The sequence below is a fragment of the Calliphora vicina genome, chromosome 1, assembly GCF_958450345.1.
Source record: "Calliphora vicina chromosome 1, idCalVici1.1, whole genome shotgun sequence".
Classification (NCBI taxonomy): Eukaryota; Metazoa; Arthropoda; class Insecta; order Diptera; family Calliphoridae; genus Calliphora; species Calliphora vicina.
In genome coordinates this window covers 31,666,691-31,681,920 of record NC_088780.1, presented here as the reverse complement: position 1 = coordinate 31,681,920, position 15,230 = coordinate 31,666,691, and the positions used below count along the sequence as shown (strand labels likewise).

The 15,230-nt window shown below is 30.1% G+C and overlaps 1 protein-coding gene across 1 annotated transcript; it reads left to right on the top strand.

The window, feature by feature from the left end:
- LOC135948885 (uncharacterized) lies at nucleotides 1-6,907 on the top strand. Its single transcript, XM_065498337.1, has 3 exons — nucleotides 1-128; nucleotides 5,690-6,083; nucleotides 6,473-6,907. The coding sequence occupies exons 1-3, from the start codon at nucleotides 17-19 to the stop codon at nucleotides 6,783-6,785; spliced, it is 819 nt and encodes a 272-aa protein (XP_065354409.1). The 5' UTR covers nucleotides 1-16; the 3' UTR covers nucleotides 6,786-6,907.
- Nucleotides 6,908-15,230: the final 8,323 nt, after the last annotated feature.

Here is a 15,230-nt window from a genome sequence, read left to right as displayed (position 1 = left end):
CAAAACTTATTTCAAAATGTTTATTAAATCGTCTAAAGTTGTCATCAGTTGTGCCTTCAGTTTAATGTTGTTAACGGTTTGTAGTGCCAAAAAGGAACAACAGCAACAGCAACAAAGAAGTCAACAAGGTAAAAATTACAAAGAAATAGATAAATTTTATTAAATTGATAAGCTAGAGATACATAAATACATACATTCGTAGATACTTGTCATACCATTAATGTCTGCTCTCTGTGTACGTTTAAGAACAACGTTAATGACAATGACTTTGTTCAGAATCGTCTGTAGGTAGCAGACAACAACAACAATAACGAAACCGGTTTTTATGTAAGGAGAAGATCGTGTAAATAGTAGAATTCTTTGCAATTACGAAGTAGAGGAAAGTGTAGCAAGTGAATCTTATTACACTGAAAGAATTTAGTTTGGGATATTTAAAATCCGATACTAACTTCATCTGTTTAATTAAAAAAAAAAACAATTTTAAGTTTTGCACAATAACGCTGTCCAAGAGCATTTTTGGAACAGAATATCGACCCCATAATTCTGCATGTTGAGTAGATCATTTTTGTGGAATAAACTTATAGTCCAGCTGGTCTGAATTATTTTTTACAGTGGGTCAAAGTTTTAATTTTTTGATCGCTGCGAGCATTATACTAACTGAAAAAAATGTTGTAAGTTAATATCTGTGAGAATTCTTATGGTCAGAGTTATATTATGGAATTTTATGGCGATAATTTTTGTGGAAGATCTTAACCCTCTAGCTACTTTCTTTTGGGGTCAATTTGACTTTCCCAAAAAAGGGGAAAATCAAAAAAAGTCCATTTAAGGATTCAAATATTCTACGAAAATTTTTTCCGTAAAATTTCAATGGGTGTCATTAAAGATACCAAAGTTGTAAATAAAGCAGGGGAAAATTTCTTAGAATTTTCCATAGAATGCGTTTCTGCTATACGATTTTTCGTGAAAAAAATCGACCCACCCTAATATTTATTTACAACTTTATTTACAACTTTGGTATCTTTGGTGACCCCCACTGAAATTTTCCAAAAAAAATTTTCGAAGACTATTTGAATCCTTAAATGTCCTTTTTGAAAGGACTTTTTTTGATTTTCGCAAAAAAAAAGGGTCAAATTGACCCCTAAAGAGAGGAGCTAGAGGTTTAAGATCTTCCACAAAAATGATCCCCATAAAATTCCATAATATAACTCTGACCATAAGAATTCTCTCAGATATTAACTTACAACATTTTTTTTCAGTTAGTATAATGCTGCCTTCGATCATAAAATGAAAACTTTGATCCACTGTAAAAAAAATTCTGATCAACATGCTCTTTCACTATTCTGTTCCAATCAAAAAGTCTCAATTTGTTGGATAGTGTAATTAATTAACTCCCTCATTAGTTAAAATTTACTTGATTTGGAAAAAAGTTTGCAAGATTGTATATTTATATTGGGTGTATGATTTAAAAATGCTGAATTTTTTTTTTTCAAATTTTTAGCTTTTATATTGAAACATTTGTACAATATAAATTTTTTCAAAGTATTGGCCATTGTTAGCTTTGACCTTTTCCCTTCTTTCTGCCAACATATGGTTTTTGAAACAAAAGAACTGCTCATCTTTTGAGGCCATGAATGAATCAAGAATCAAGCCAATATCGGATACTCTGTTCTGAAGTGAAGCGTATCCCAGAGAGAGCGTTCTGCATCGATCGAAACAAATAAGGATGATTTTTTTAAAGCTTTCGGATTTAGAGAAATTTATGAAATCTTTATTTGAGTCGATATAACGATATATATAATTCAATGTTTAAAGATGATTTCATGTAAATGGTTTATACTAGAGTGTTCAAAAAACCGGCAAATATGAAAAACCGGTTTCCGATTTAACCGAAAAAGTGTGTTTTTGAAAAAACCGGTTTTGATTATTGTCTTTTAAAAAACCGGTTGAACGGTTTCGGTTTTTGTCTTCAAAATAACCGCTTAACCGGTTTATATTAAATTTTTATTTAGCATTTTTGAATTTTTAAAGCTCTATCTTTATGCAAATATTTTATATCTTTTACGAAATATTGTCAAATGCTATAATTTTCTATAAAATAAATCAATATTTTTAAAAATTGTATCAAAGTTTTTATAAATATGTTTGATTGAGCTTTAGAAAATATATTTCATTAAAACCGGTTAACCATCTTATAAAAATCGGTTTGTCAAAAAACCGAAAAGTTAAAAAAACCGAAACCGATGGATTTTACAAAGATGTAAAAACCGGTTGACCGGTTTTCGGTTATGGATACTCTAGTTCCATGGTAGGCGTTCATATTGTTGAGGTTACGATGATTTTCGTCAAACAACCCGAATGTGAACAAAAGAGCGTAATAGAGCGTATAAATACACACAATTCATTCAGTTTCTTGATGTTGTGGATATTTTATTTTTTACCCAAAAGAGCACACAAATTAAATGCCTCTTTTTGCGTACCACTGCTCTAGTTTATACGCTGGGTCCAATTTTTGTCATACTCTCTCCAACGGTATCTCACGAATAATTTCTTCAATATTGGCTTCCAGAGCGTCAACCCTATCTAGGTTGTCCCTATAGACATGAGCGAGTTCACCAAACTCGCCTCTCGATTGGGCCATTGTTTCGTGGTTGCCGTGCTGTGCGGTACCATTTTGAACATAAAAAAATATAATCATCCCACGGTAGCGCTCGAGATTCACAGTAACGTTCCTGCGTTCGTCGTCTTTGAAAAAGTATGGTCCAATGATGCCACCGGCCCATAATCCACACCAAACAGTGCATTTGAACACAAGAAGTGCATAATGCACTTTCTTAACCGAGCATGCATTTTGATAATAATCTGCAAGCGTAGTTCGTTTGTAAGTCGATTCATTCAACGGTGTGCTTCAGTGGCACTTTGTTTTTTTCAAATTAAAGTAAAGCACAACTTCCCGCATATGACGATTCGTTGGCATAAAATTCGACATTTTCGTAGTAACAAAAACTTTGCTGTTTACACTATAATGATCAATAACTAAGTGAGAATAAATGGCAGATATGTACCCTTCAAAATGACATATAAGTTATTAAAATCAGAAACTGGTTTCAAAAGATACGCCATCTATTGTTAATTGGTCTGAGACACCTACTTTAAAGTGGACGTGTCTTTAAATTTGCATATTTGTGCGGCTATTTCTTGCTATACTTAGACAATATACATGTGTATCGTTTTAACCATTGTTGCCAACAATGACCATTAAAATCTCGGACTACGAATCAAGGAATTAGAATGTTAGTGTCATCTGCTAAAGAGGTTATAGCTGTGAGTTATGGTTTTTAAATCTTTCGTAGAGTGTGTAACGTGCAGTTAGAAAAGTCAATACATCAACATAATTAATACTAAAACAATATATTAGTATGTTATTGTTAATAATTCCCAAATAGTTTATTTGAATTATAATATAAGACATCTAAGAAAAACATGAACAAGGGAGTCTAGAATCGAAGTCACAATCTACTTATACTTTACACCCGCGTAACAAAGAATAAGTAGACGAGGCCATAATTCTTCCTTCGTACTAATACCGTAGTTAGCCGACCGAGTGCCAAAGTATTTATCTCGTCGGATTGTACTGATTAGCTGGTCATAGCCATTAAGTTGTAGCTTGCCGATGAGAGCAGAATAATGCATCTCTTCGGATTCCATCCATAACCTATATTTATCAATAATAAGTCGTTAACCGACCGAGAGCCGAAGTATTTATCTCATCGGATTGTACTCATTAGCTAGTCATAGCCAATAAGTTGGAGTTAGCTGATGAGAGCAGAAGAATTTATCTCTTTGGATTGCATCCATAAGCAGTATTTATCAATAATTAGTCGTTAGCCGACCGAAAGCCGAAGTATTTATCTCGTCGGATTGCACTAAGCCGATGAGAGCAGAAAAATTTATCTCCTCATAATTAGTCGTTAGACGACAGAGAACCGAAGCATTTATCTTGTCGGATTATACTAAGTAGCTAGTCCAAAATTGTAAAGCCAACAAATTCATTTCCTTGGATTGCATCCGTTGCATTTACTTTATAATAAGTCATTAGCTTTGCCCATTATCAAACATATTCCAAATATACAAGACAGAGCTCTGTGGTAAAGAAGATTTCAAAGGAAGCAGACCTTTGAAGATCTTGGACAGACTAAGCATACCCAGGTTGGAAACAAAAACTGCATCACAAGTGTCGTTTACAAAAGCTATACTGTCGATCGTTAATCAAATTCATTCGGGTTGATTACTAAAACTGTGTATATTTTGGACTTATGATTAAAAAAACAATATTTTTCCTATGATGTTCTTCGATGGAGACATTTTCGCCAAAAATTAAGTTATTATAAATTATTTTTAAGTATCGATTTGTATGGACGATAAAAAAGTAAAAAAATTGTATAGCAGATACGCAATCTACGGTAAATTCTAAGAAAGTTTCCTTAAGAAACCATAGGTCTAAAATCTTATATACCCTTCACCAAATTATACTTCAAAATACAAATTTTAAATATTTTTAGGTAAACAAAATTTATTTTTTTCCAAAGTTGTTTTTTTTTCATTTTTTGTAAATTTAAATTTTTTTTTTTAAATTTAAAATTTTTTTTTTTAAATTTAAAAAAAATTTTTTTTTTGTTTTTTTAATTTTTTTTTTTAAATTTAAAAAAAATTTTTTTTTTAAAATATTTTTTGGTGAAAAAAAGTTCGGGTTAAAAACATTTTTTCAGACTTTGACCCATTATAGGTCCAACTTACTATGGTCTTATATACGTCGTTGCAAAGGTCTATCATTAGATATCCATATTGTCTATATTAATGACATAAGAATCCAGATATAGGTAAAAAATAGTTCAAAAATCGAGGTTGTCCTGTTTTTTTCCTCATATCTCAGCCATTTGTGGACCGATTTTGCTGATTTTAAATAGGAAACTTCTCGAAAGCATGTCTGACAGAATTATTGAAGATTTGGATCCCGAAGATATCTGGGGTCTTCAGAAAATTGATTTCAACAGACAGACAGACGGACATGGCTTAATCGACTCAGCTATCTATAAGGATCCAGAATATATATACTTTATAGGGTTGGAAAATTATATTGTGGAAATTACAAACGGAATGACAAACTTATATATTCCTTTCTCATCTATCTGCTGAAAGCTTAATAGTGCTTAGATAACACAGGACAACAAATACAGAGAAATATTTTGTTGCTGAGAAATGTTAGCTTTAAATATCTTGGATGTAATGAATGAGCATAAAAATACAGGATTTGCACAATCATTTAGACAAGTTTCTGGAAAATCTTGGATCGTATAGCGAAGAACAAGGAGAACGTTTCCATCAAGATTTAGAAGTGATGATAGATACCAAGGTCGCTGAGGTGAGCATATTGTGACAGATAACTGTTTTAGAATCACTAAAGAGTGTCTTAAGGGCCTCCATCATAGGAAATCTAAATCTTTCACCCCTTAATAATTATACAGTTAAAATCAGAGTATCGAAAATACTTAAAATCTGTTTTTGCGGCACCAAAATCATTGTAGACCTGTGTAATATGTTCCAAATCAAATTTAAATACATTTATTTTAAAATTGGGAAGAAGTTGTACCTATAAAAGACACAATTTTATATATTTCTTCTTTTTTTCCAGAATTATGGGAGCAAGATCTAACCGATACATTCAAAATCGAAGGCTCCGATCAGGGCATACAAAAAGTCAATCTAAAATGTGGCTCCGACTCAATGCATGTCATGTTGGAGACCGAAAAACCCTTCACGGGTGTCATGTACACACGGGGAAGTTTCTACAAACAAGCGGCACCCTGTTTCGTCAAACCCTCCACAAATAGTGCCAAATCATTGGAAATGAATTTCAGTTTGGATCAGTGTCAAACCCAAAAAGAAGGTGAACTCTATTCGAATATAGTGGTCATACAAAATGATCCTGAATTAATAACCCCCGGAGATTCGGCCTTTTCATTGGAATGTGATTTTAGACAGCCACGCAGTGTAGATGTGGAGGCGAATATGCAGACCAGAGACAGGTAAATATTAAAGTTTAAAGCTGTTACAGTTTTTTGTTGTAAATACCTATAAACATTGCTAAATTAGACAACCACAAAAGCTACGAGGATCAAGCCGACAACGCCAATAGAACTTTTTCAATGAAAACAAAATATCTATTAAATCAGCTATTTAATTTAAGCACAAAAACTGCTTGTTGTAATTGTAAAAATGAAAAGGAAAAAAAATATGCATTGAAAAAATGAAACTGTAAATATAAAGGTATTTTTAAAATTAAAACAAAAACCAGCTTTAATAGTTTAAAATAAAAAAGCTTTGTAGTTAAATTAATTAATTACTAATCTCTCTCTAGTTAATATTTATAATTCACTACTAATATGCATTTTCTAACTTTATTTAAAACTTGCAGAATAGTTTATGCCTCGAAAATCTCCCTCACTAGTCCAGATCCCTCACAGGCCACACACAAAACCACATTACACTCATCTGTCACTAGTGCCTCAGATACAGTCACTTATATACCCAAACACAAGGCGGCTACTACCAGTCCAAAGAACACTAAAAAACCAAAGACACAGCAAATTAAGCAAACAAATAAAGATCATTCTCATTCTAATCGGTTGGAAGGTGACGATGATCTTGTTAATGATGATGACAAAATTATACACTTGGGCACAGTGGAAGACGTTACGCATATGTATACGAAAAGAGAAGAATTGTAAATTTCGTTTTAACAAATTTACAGGATTTAGAAATACATAATTATTTACTACTGGTAGTAAATAAAACATTTAATGCATGTCACTTTTACACGATCATACACAAAGCACATTATTTATACATATTTTTTGCTAATTTTATTTAAAAATTAATAAGGTGAGCGGTTGGTTTATTGATTATTTGAAAAAATATATTTTTTTATTTTATTGCAGAAAATTATAGAAATTTAAAAAAAATTAAAAATTATTTGTTCAATTAATTTTTCATAATAATAGAAATTATGACTGATCAGTGATCACATTGAACTAAAAATACAAATGTATAAATATATCATGAATTCCAACAAAGAACATGGATAAAACACAAGTTTTTGACCTCAAGTCCTCCGATTCATATACCCTTTGGATACCTTTGGACATTTCCATTCTTTTAAATTTAAACAAGTAGGAAAGTATGGTCGGTCAAGCCTGAGCATATAGTACACTACACTGAGTAAATAAACAAACATATCGAGGGTCTATATTCAAAACCCCCAAATGAGTTTTTGATGGTAAATGTTCAGTAAAACAGCCCTCATATATGGTGTGAATTTTAAAATAAACATTTTTTTTGCTGTTTTATTTGCATTTTTGTTATTTCTCTATCTTACACAAATAATTTTTCTTTTAAAAAAAAATGATGTTCAAATATTTTTTTGAAATAATTTCTTCAATCAAATTTCTAAAAAGTTTACAAATGCAAAATAAAAACCAAGGCGAATTTATTGTACAGGTGGCGTTGATATTACAACAAGTACAACATAGCAAAAACAACATTGTGTTTTATTGTTGCTTGAAATGCAAATGTGTCAAAACAAAATATGTCAAACAATCAAAAATTTGTGAAAACAAACAAAAATAATAAATTTAGTAAAAAATAAAAAAGTAATTAATCCTTGTTATAGCATTTTTAAAATGGTTTGCTGTGCAAAATAAGAGAACTCCAAGGCGGACAGCTCCAACAAGATGTACCTCCAAAAAGGATGTGCCTAAGCCTGCGAAACGCAATGTGGTCCGAGCAAACTAGAGCTTGTCGGGAGAAGTCCAGACAGCAAATTTTGCTCCACTTAAGCAGGCGGTCATCACTTGGAATGCGAAAGAAGCTACCGTTTCCCGGTTTTTGTTTTTTTGCATATGCAGCAACTGTTGATTTTTTTTTATTTTCACAAAAATAAATTTCAAATAATTTAATTTTGAAAGTAACATTTTTTTGAAATTGAAAATGTAAACAAAAAACAACTTTTGACATAAAACAAATTCGCCTGTATACAACTTTTGACAAGTCGACCCCCAAGGCGAAGAAAAAAAGTAGATCAGCTGTGCTGTAACGCCACCTGTAAAATAAATTCGACTTGATAAAAACCTTTTTTCTATAATTTTTTGTTTAATATTGTATTATTAGACGCTATCTTAAATAAATCACGTTAAAAACTGACAGATGACATAAATGAAATCAAAATAATGAATTTTTATTAAAGTGCAAAACCCTCAATCTGAACATTTCATACATACACATTGAATATTTTTAAAAAGCAAATATCTATCATAAAGTCCACAATAATATAAAATTTAAAAACCAATTATATGTGAGATTCAGTAGTTGCTTTAAAAAAATATTGTATTATTTTAATAACTCAAGTAATACGCGAAAAAAACAGTTTTTTGGCTCTCCTGAAAAGTTGTGTTTATCAAGATAGAGGGTTATGAATATAGGCCCCAAGGCGTATTTAACAAGGTGACAGCAGTGGCGAATTGAAATAAATACAGGCGAATTCACTTATTTTTTATATATAGAGTTTGACATACGGACGTACGGGCGAATATTTTTTATATATGTAGTTTGACATTTGTGCGTGCTATTTCTATAATCAGCTGTGCTGCCGATGGCACCTTATTAAATGCACCTTGATAGGCCCTTTTTAATTTACACAAGTAACAGAGCTATATTCGGCTGTGCCGAATCTTATATACCCTTCGCCAAATTATACTTCAAAATAAAAATTTTAAATATTTTTAGGTAAACAAAATTTATTTTTTTTTCCAAAGATGTTTTTTTTTTTAATTTTTTTGAAAAAAAAAATGTTTCAAAACGTTTTTTTTTTAAATTTAAAATTTTTTTTTTTAATATTTAGTGAAAAAAAACTTTTGGTAAAAAAAAAATCGGGTTAAAAAATATTTTTTCCGATTTTGTCGCATTGTAGGTCAATAATAAGTTATATACGTCGTTGCAAAAGTCTTTGAAATTTCTATCATTAGATATCCATATTGTCTATATTAATGACTTAGTAATCCTGATATAGGTACAAAATCCAGGTCGTCCTGGTTTTTTCCTTATATTCTCAGCCAATTGTGGACCGATAGCAACCAAGCCGGAAGAATTCCGAAGATATTGCTGTATAAATCGTGTATGTAAGTTATTTGAGGGCTTCGGAAAGTAGTTTCATCGACCCCGCTATCTATAAGTATCCAGAATATATATACTTTATAGGGTCGGAAAATTATATTGTGGAAATTACAAACGGAATGACAAACTTATAATATACCCTTCTCACGAAGTTGAAGGGTATAATAAATAAACCTTATCAGCAGAAAGTATTTGTGGAAAATTTCAGCCAGCGAGCTCCATTCGTTTGGGCCGTATTGTGTTTTCAACAGACAGACGGACCCAGAATATATATACTGTGGGCCCGCGACAAATATTTTGATGTGACACAAATATAATGACAAAATGGTGATTAAAAAAAATTCCAATTTGCAAAATTTTACCAGGATTGCAGCATAATCAACAATATTGTTGAGCAAGCAGTATTTATCAAATAGTATTCAGGGGGACATTTGTATGGGGTCTAGGTGAAATAATTTTTTGAAAACCTTTTCAACAGTGTATTTGTGGAATTTTAGTCAGCTAGCTGCTTTCGTTTGGGCCCTATCGTGTTTTCAACAGACAGACGAACATAGCTAGATTATGAATGCACATATTTGCATTTTTTAATTATTTAGTTTAAAATGTTTATGGTGTTAAAGGGTCTTCCAATAGAGACTTTCGAACTTTGACACTCAATAGCGGCAAATATATTGAAAATACATTGAACCGTCTCAGCGAACATCCGCTGTTTATAACATGATGTGGTCGAAACAAGTGGAACTAAAAATACGAAATTTGGTCTGAATATTTTCCAATAATATTAATATAATTGTATAAAGTTAGGAAAGATGTTTATTAAAAAAAAAATTGTTGTCAGGTTGTAGAAAATAACTTATGTTTTCGTGGTGAGATGTATGTCGATGAGACTGTAGGTCGATGATTACCAACTTATTTTTGCCTGAATTGAATGATATGTATACAAACGACATGTGGTTTGAACAGGACAGCGCTACATGCCACACAGCTCAAGCCACATTGGACATTCTGCAAGAGCGATTTAAGGGCATGGTCATCTCACATCTAGGTGATGTGAACTGGACACCGAGATTTTACTCCGTTAGACATTATTGTGGAGTTTTATTAAGTCGCAGGTCTATGAGAATAAGCCACAAGCCACAGCGACCCTCAAACTCAACATAACGCTAATTCAGTCTGGTTTATGCGCCAGAGTCATGGAAAATTGTAGTCATGGAATACAGAATTTCGAGAATATCTTACACACACTTTGTTTTATTTAAATTTAAAGATAGGAAGCGCTTAACGAAGGGTCTTTCATTCATTATTAACCTTTATAAGGTTTGGTAAACCAATAAAATCCGACTACTACACACATTTTCTTAATAAGTAGGTTTTTGTATGGAGAAGTGCTGGTGTTAAATAAAAAAAACTATTAAAAATAGTAGAACTTCCCATCGCATAAAACAAAAGTTTAGTTGTTTAATCAATTTAAGGCTTTTTAAGATTAATTGAAAAATATTTATTTTAGATGGAGAACATTTCCAAAATTACATCTGAAAATATTTATCTTTTAATGCATCTTAAATCAATTAAATCCAACATTAGCTTCAAATGATGCGAATAGTTAAAGAAACACAATACCTCAATTTGTTTATGTTTTCAAAAAATTTAAATCGCGAATAAAATCGGGAGTTTTTCGAAATTAAAAGAAATAAAAATTTAAATGTCCAAAGGGTATGATCAAAATAAGAAGATCCAAGGTCACCCTGTTTGTAATGTACGATGGAATGAATAATATATTTAAGAATTTAGAAAGCTAACAGATTTTTGAATATTATTTACAGTGACTATAATATTTATGCTTTATTTTTATAAATTCAATAAATATTAATAATCAGTTGTTTATTTCCATTAAAAATTCTTACTTAACGTACTTTTGTGAAATTTAACGAAAGTTTATTACCACAAACAGAGTCTTATAATAAGCGAAATTACTATATTCGTTTATTTTATATAAGCTAATATTCAAATCTTAAGAATTTGTTTAATTTCTGACCATAAAAAGAAACTTAACGAAAATTTATGTTTTAAACCAAAGATTTTTAACGACAATTTTTGTTAAATTCCTTTATATCAAGTATTAAATCCATAATTAAAATTTAGCAAAGTTCCTATATTATTGATAACTTATTCAACTTAACGAAACTGTATATTCTTAAAACTTAAAATTTGAAGTAAATTTCTCTTATGACTTTTACATATAAACCAAATGATGAAATTATTTAACCAAAATAACGTTAATTTTTAAAGAAATTTTTTACTTATTGAATATTTTAAGAACTTAACGACATTTGTTTAACATAAATATTTCTTTCTTTTTAAAATCAAATCAAAACAATTAGGGCCACATTTTATGAAACGAAACGTTCAGAAGAATACTGAGCAAAAGGTTTTAAATTTTAATATTTTCCATACAAAATTTGTTTAACGTGTCATTGCGTTTTATAAAATTAGGCTCTTAATTTTCTGCAATAACATATTTACAAATTAGAAATTTCTTTTTTATTTTTTAAAAATGTTTAATCTTTATTTAATAATTTTCATATATTTTTTCCACAGCAAAACTACAACCACAACTTCAACGCCTGATAAATCGAAATCATAAAATCTTTCGGAGTTTCAAACATACTTTTAATTCTTAATGTGTACAATAAATGTTATTCTTTATTATTTCTATGTATTATTTCTAATCCTGTGATATCTCTAAGTTTCAATCCAAATAAACAAATGAGAAAATTAAAAAATTATTTACGAATATAGTAATGTTTTTATTAAAAAACTAGTTGATCGTCCCGGCTTCGCCCGGTAGCATTTACTAAGTTTATCAAGTTTATCCAACACACTCACACCAGCCTGTTCTTATTTATCTGCAAATAAAATATCTAAATTTGTACTGCATACTTTAGGGAGCTTTTTTTATTACAGTTGACTGTACTCACAAAAAAAAGAATTTCCGAGTTCTACCCGGAATTTTTTAATTTTTTTCTTTACAAACCATCTCCTGAAAATTTCGAATCGAATAAAAAAAAATCAGCCAAATCGCACCAGCCGTTCTCACGTGATGACATTACATACATGGACCATTTCTTTTTTATATACAGTGGTGGCCACCAATTTAAGACAAATACTTGAATTTTTTTCATCAACTGAATTTTAAGTGCGATAGAGCCAAAATAAAAGAACCTCTTAGAGCTAGTTTCTTACTTGTCAGTTAAACTCAGCTTAACACGCTGTTATATTAATCCTGAAACATATTTTGCCGGAATTTAACCAATGATTGTGTTTCTCACTAGTGGATTAATTTTGTTAGCATTGCCATACTTTTCAGTCAAATCACATGTTTATTCTTCAAATTTTTTCATATAAATATGGCAATACTATACATTTTATAAGAAAAAGCAACCGCGACATAAAAGTATATAAAATGTATATTAAAAATTATATTTATGTTAATAAAGCAAATAAAAACAAAGAGCTGCTGTGCTGAATTGTTTATTTTATTTTCCATCTGTTTGTGCTTTGGCATTTTATACTTAGGTTTAACTCACCAATGATGCTCAGTTAAACCTAGATTATATAGCATGTAAACAATAAGTGAGAAACACAATTTTTAGTTTAATTTAGGTTTAAGCGAAGAATGTAGATTATCTCTATCCCAGAAACTAGCTCTAAGGGTATGAAATTTATTACTAATGTTTCTAGTTTCTGAAAAATGTTTGGAAAAATCGGTAAAACATATATGGACAAAGATATGTGGAAATACGTTGACCCACCTCAGCGAACATCCGCTGTTAATAACATGATATGAGCGAAACTAATGGAACTAAAAATACGAAATTTGGTCTGAATATTTTATAATAATAAAAATATAATGATATAAATGTGAGAAAATATGTTTATTTCAAAAAAAAAAATTTTGGTCAAGTTGTAGAAAAATTTTATGTGTTCGTGGTGAATATGTATGAATTGACACAGTCGAATAAAACACACTTGTGTGTTAAAACAGTCCTCATGCATACATATTTGTGGAAATATTTGAAAAAATAATTGACAATTACATGGAATTTAGCAAACAATTTTTGTCTTAAATTCCTGTCCACCACTGTATATATAGATAGATTAAAAAATCAATTATATTGTAGTATTCCCAAATAAAGTAAAATTATTGTATTAAAATTGATTTGTAGATTTACCTTCATATTCATAATCAAGAATTTAAATCAAAAGGAAAACAAGAAGTGAAACGCTGTCAAAAAAAAATCTAAAGTCTACCCAGCAGTTAAGCAATTAGTCAATGTTTCCGTTACAGACAGTAATTGTCACTAATGTCTGACCACTTGGCTGACTCCAATTTGAAGTGCAGACAAAAGTCAATTGGTTACTTTATAGATCACGTGTAATCTAACGAGAAGGCAATTGTATCTTCAGTGTCTCTAAGTAATCTAAAGTGTAGTCAATGTGTGAGTAATCCGTACAAATTGTGTTGCTATAATTCCCACACAGTTTATTTTATTTTTGCTTAAGTATACTGACATCACCTGCAACCTAGCGTGAAGTCAATTGTCACTTAAGTGGCTCTAAGTTACCTGTATTCACTTTAAACATTTATTTTGAACAGTTGTCGGAGGAAGGTTTGTGTTTACAAGCAGAACTGTAAATGAATCATTCTTTTTTGATTTTAATTCATTATGAATTAGCTAAATTTTGAATCAATTCATTGATTTGAAAAATGAATTGAATGAAATTTGAATCAATTCAAACGAATTAGGCAGAAATGAGTTGCAATTCATTTGAATTGAATTGATTTTGAATTAATTCAAATGAATTAGAAAAAAGAATTAGCAATTCATTTACAATTCATTTGAATTGAATTGATTTTGAATTAATTCATTTGAATTAGAAAAAAAGAATTATCAATTCAAATGAATGAATCAAAAATGAGTTGCAATCAATCAAATTCAAGAGCAAATCTCTAGGGGGAATGAAAAATTTCTCCTACCAAAATGAAAATATCCAGTACAAAAATTTTAAAGCCTTGTCCTATATACGCGCCTGATCTATGAAAACATGGAGTTTGGAGTTTGTTTCTTCAAGAAGAACTGATTTTTATTTTGAAAAACGCTGAACGACAAAACACATCCAACATTCAAGAAGCAATTAATAATTTTTGAAATTTTGTGACCCACGAACACCCAACGACAAACTTTTTGCTAATATTTATGTTATATTTATTTCAAAAAAATAAGGCTATCTTCCAAAAATAATCATAAATCAGGAATAATAACAATGTATGTAATGCTTGCTGTCTTTTACATAAAAAATTAGTTGAATGACAAAACAACAGTAATGCTTACTGTAGATTTACTTAGAAAATCAATTCAAATTTCCAATTCGAATGAATTGGAAATTAATTTAATTCAAATGAATTGCTAATTTTGTTTTCTAATTCATTTGAATTAATTCAAAATCAATTCAATTCAAATGAATTGAAAACGAATTGCAATTCATTTTTACCAAATTCATTTGAATTAATTCAAAATCAATTCAATTCAAACGAATTGCAATTCATTTTTACCAAATTCATTTGAATTGATTCAAATTTCATTCAATTAATTTTTTTGTATAAATGATTCGCGAATTAATTCAAAAATTAATTATTCATTTACAGCTCTGTTTACAAGTAATCGGTTATTTGACTGTCTATGAGATGCCTTTTTAACTTAGCACCCCTACATGTTAAAATAACTAGTTATGTGTTTTTTCATTCCTGTTTCTCTCAAGCACTAACCTAAAAAGTTGTCTTATAAATCACTATCTCAGTGATACAATACAAATAGGATTTTTAAATGGTTAAGGCTATAAATTTACCATTGAAATTTAAAATGGACCCTTTATTTTCAATCTCTGATATTAATACAACTTGATTATATTATGTATTGTGTTTATTTCTTATAAAATAATGAGAA